The sequence below is a fragment of the Oncorhynchus nerka genome, linkage group LG5, assembly GCF_034236695.1.
Source record: "Oncorhynchus nerka isolate Pitt River linkage group LG5, Oner_Uvic_2.0, whole genome shotgun sequence".
Classification (NCBI taxonomy): Eukaryota; Metazoa; Chordata; class Actinopteri; order Salmoniformes; family Salmonidae; genus Oncorhynchus; species Oncorhynchus nerka.
The window spans coordinates 63,613,348-63,617,162 of NC_088400.1; the positions used below are offsets into that span (position 1 = coordinate 63,613,348).

The following is a 3,815-nucleotide window of genomic DNA, read 5'->3' on the forward strand; positions in this document are numbered from 1 at the left end:
TCAATATTATCATACTTCTATATTAGATTATAGGTTATCAGTACTGTCTATATTACATTATAGGTTATCAGTACTGTCTATATTACATTATAGGTTATCAATACTATCTATATTACAGTATAGGTTATCAATACTATCTATATCACAGTATAGGTTATCAATACTATCTATATTACAGTATAGGTTATCAATACTATCTATACTACAGTGTAGGTTATAACTACTCTCTATTTTACAGTATGGGTTATCAATACTGTCCATATTAGGTTATAGGTTATCAATACTATCTACATTGCTGTATAAGTTATCAATACTATCTATACTACAGTGTAGGTTATCAATGATATCTATATTACAGTATAGGTTATCAATACTGTCTATATTACAGTATAGGCTTTCAAAACTATCTATATAGCAGTATATGTTATCAATACTATCTATACTACAGTATAGGTTATCAATGCTATCTATTTTGCAGCATAGGTTATCAAAACTATCTATACTACAGTATAGGTAATCAATAATATCTAAATTACACTATAGTTTATCAACACTATATTACAGTATAGGTTATCAAAAATATTCATATTACATTATAGGTTATCAATAATATATATTACGGTATAGATTATCAATACTATCTATATTAGAGTATAGGTTATTAATACTGTCTATATTATAGTATAGGTTATCAATACTGGCAATATTACATTATAGGTTATCAATACTATCTATATTACAGTATAGGTTATCGATACTGTCTATATTAGAGTATAGGTTATCAATACTATCTATTACAGTATAGGTTATCAATTCTCTCTATATTACAGTATCAGTTATCAATACTGTCTATATTACAGTATCAATTATCAATTCTACCTATACTACAGTATAGGTTATCAATACTCTCTATATTAGAGTTTAGTTTATCAATACTATTTATATTACAGTATAGGTTAACAATATTGTCAATTTTACCTCTCTTTCTCTCTCTCTCTCACTCTCCCCCCCCATCTCTCTCTCCCCCAGTCCCTCCCCTTGTGTCTCTGACAGCTGCAGCCTCCACAGACACCAGCAGCCTCGCCCTCCTCCTCCCCCGTCTTCCCCCCTGCCTGCCCCCCTTCCTCCTCAGCCCTCCTCTCCTGCCCGGGACATCAAGGAGAACAAGAGGGTCCACTTTGATCTGGAGAGTCTACACAGCTACCGTCTACACACACACACCGCCTCGTTCTGGGGACGTCCTGGCATGGTGGGGCGACACGGCCTGGGAGGTACACACTCTGCTCTAACACACACATTTGTTTTACCGTCCTTGTGGGGACCAAAACATTTATTCCCATTCAAAATCCTATTTTCCCTAACCCCTAATCCTTACCCTTAACACCTAACCCTAAAACTAAACCTAACCCTATCTCTTAACCCTAGTTCTAACCCTAAACCTAACCACTAAGCCTAAAATACACGTTTTCCCTGTGGGGATCAGCGAAATGTCCCCAGAATTTTCCTTGTTTTACTATCCTTTAGTAGAACTTCTGGGACCCACAAGGATTGTAAAACCAAACCACACACACACTTTACATGCTTTATTTGAATCCACAAATCACATTCCCTTCAATGAGATTCAGAGAAAAGGTCACATAGTTTCTGTCTTCCCCTGTCTGTTCCAGGGTGTCTGGGTGGTTTATCTCCTCCTCAGGTTAGCCTGCATGCTAACGGTGGCCCAGCATCGGCCCTGGCCTCCCCCGGCCTGGCCCTGCCTCCTCTGGGGAACCCAGGCAACCAGGCCTTCCTGTGGGAGGGAGAGCTCCAGGAGGTCCAGGGGAGGATCGAGACGTTCACAGCCCAGCTGAGAGATGCCGTGGCCAGGAGGGCCGAGATACAGACCTGCCTGGAGAACCATAAAATGAACCAGAGCACAGCTACTGCTGTCAAAATGGAGAAAGACAAGGTTGGCCAGTCACAAAGCCTGGAGAGAGTGAGAACCAACGCAGAAAAGATAGAACCAAGGAAGAGAGAGAGGGGATCAACCAGGAGAAAGGGATGAGTGGCAGATCAAACCTCTGTAGCAGCCTGGACAGAGACAGAGACAGGACAAGCAGGGACAGTTCCACTGTGAGACAAACAGCCAGACAGGACACAGACAGGGACAGACTGTTACACCAATCAGAAACTGAGAGAGACAGAGACAACCAATCAAAAAGCCTGGGCGGAAATGGGAGCAGCCAATCACATGCCTCAAACATTCTGCAGACAGGGAGGAACAGCCAATCAGAAGTTCTGATCATCCTACAGAGGAGGAGAGAGATCCAATCAAAAACCTCTGCCAGCCTGGACAGAGGGACAACCAACCAATCAGGTGCTGTCAATACACTGCAGGGAGAAAGAACTGTCCAATCACGTAACTCCACCAGTCTGGAGAGAGGAAGAGCCAGGCAATCAGGTGCAGTGAAAGACCAGGAGAGGGGGAGAACTGTCCAAACACGGACAGGGGCTGGTCTGGACAGACTGAAAGCTAGCCAATCCAGTGCCTGCACTGGGAATCTGGTTAGAGAACGTCCCGCCCCCGTGGACACCCAGAAGAGTTTGTGTTAGTCGTTTGATTGGTTATTTATTGGAACACAATAGACCAATCAGAGGGCTGGAAAAGAATCTAACAGGTCCAAATGATTTACAAGGCAGCGGATGAAGTAAACAATATCAGAGTTTTAAAAAACAGTGACAGAGATGTGGCACTGGTCCATTTGCCTCTGATGTCAACGGCTGCTGTCTGTTAACAAAATGTCTGATCCAAACTTTACCCATCTACTGTTTGTCTCCACTAGGTGTGTTTCCTTTTTGTTTCTAACTACTAATAGCTCTCTCTCTTCATCTCGTACCCCTGGGTTGTGTTCACTAGGAACCAAACAGAAGCAAACAGAACAAAACGGGAAGGGACCTACCTGATTTTGTCCAATAGAATCTCTTGTTTTCGTTGCAGAAAGTTTTTTGTTTGGAGCGAACGGTTTCCGTTGCAATGGTTTGTGACTACTGTATACACCCCAGGTCTGTAGTCAGTTCTCAGTGGGTCATTCAAGGTACACATGGGGCTCCTAAATGTTCAATCAAATGCTATCTCCGCCCGACCGGGTAAGAATCGGCCATCCCAGAGGGCAAACTACATGTGTCCACTGTCATTGTCCTGACTGATCCTCTATAAGGACCTTGAGTTGGTTTGATACTATGCAGTTGAATTGAATTTACTTTAATGGAATTTGTATGTTGGATGTGATGGTGGTGTCAAATGTAGCTATACAGTGACAATAGTCGAAACTGGAAGTGGATGAAAAAGGTGGACGTGGAAAGAGAGAAGGCGGTTGTATTTGAGCCTATCGCAGGTGTTTTAGAAGAGATGCAGGTTGCTAGGTTACCTGTAGAGGACTGAGGAGTGTTGTAGATATGTTGTTCTGGTGTTGATGGGTCGTGTTCGGTGTCCCATTATGCTGCCTATAACAACAGCTATATGTCTCATTCTCACACACAACAGAATTGTATCTGCATATTATTGGGACTCGTATCATGTTGTTGTATATCATTTCCATTTTTTGAAATTAAACATTTATATACTGGTTTTATTGGAACGAATTACCACAGACTGTAATGACAGTCTATACCACAAGGTGGTGCCTGGATCTCCCTCTCTCTCTCTCTCACACACACACACACACACACACACACACACACACACACACACACACACACACACACACACACACACACACACACACACACACACACACACAACCCATTCAACTAAACAACTGAAACATTCTTTGATG

General features: G+C 42.2%; 1 protein-coding gene across 1 annotated transcript in view; it reads left to right on the forward strand.

Annotated features, from left to right (window-relative positions):
- Window positions 1-3,605, forward strand: part of LOC115144493 (glutamate receptor ionotropic, NMDA 3B-like) — an 82,231-nt gene extending 78,626 nt beyond the window's left edge. The window contains 3 exon segments of the mRNA XM_065018886.1: window positions 1,030-1,271; window positions 1,668-1,988; window positions 1,991-3,605. Coding sequence (XP_064874958.1) covers window positions 1,030-1,271; window positions 1,668-1,988; window positions 1,991-2,592 — 1,165 coding nt within the window. The 3' untranslated portion in view covers window positions 2,593-3,605.
- Window positions 3,606-3,815: the final 210 nt, after the last annotated feature.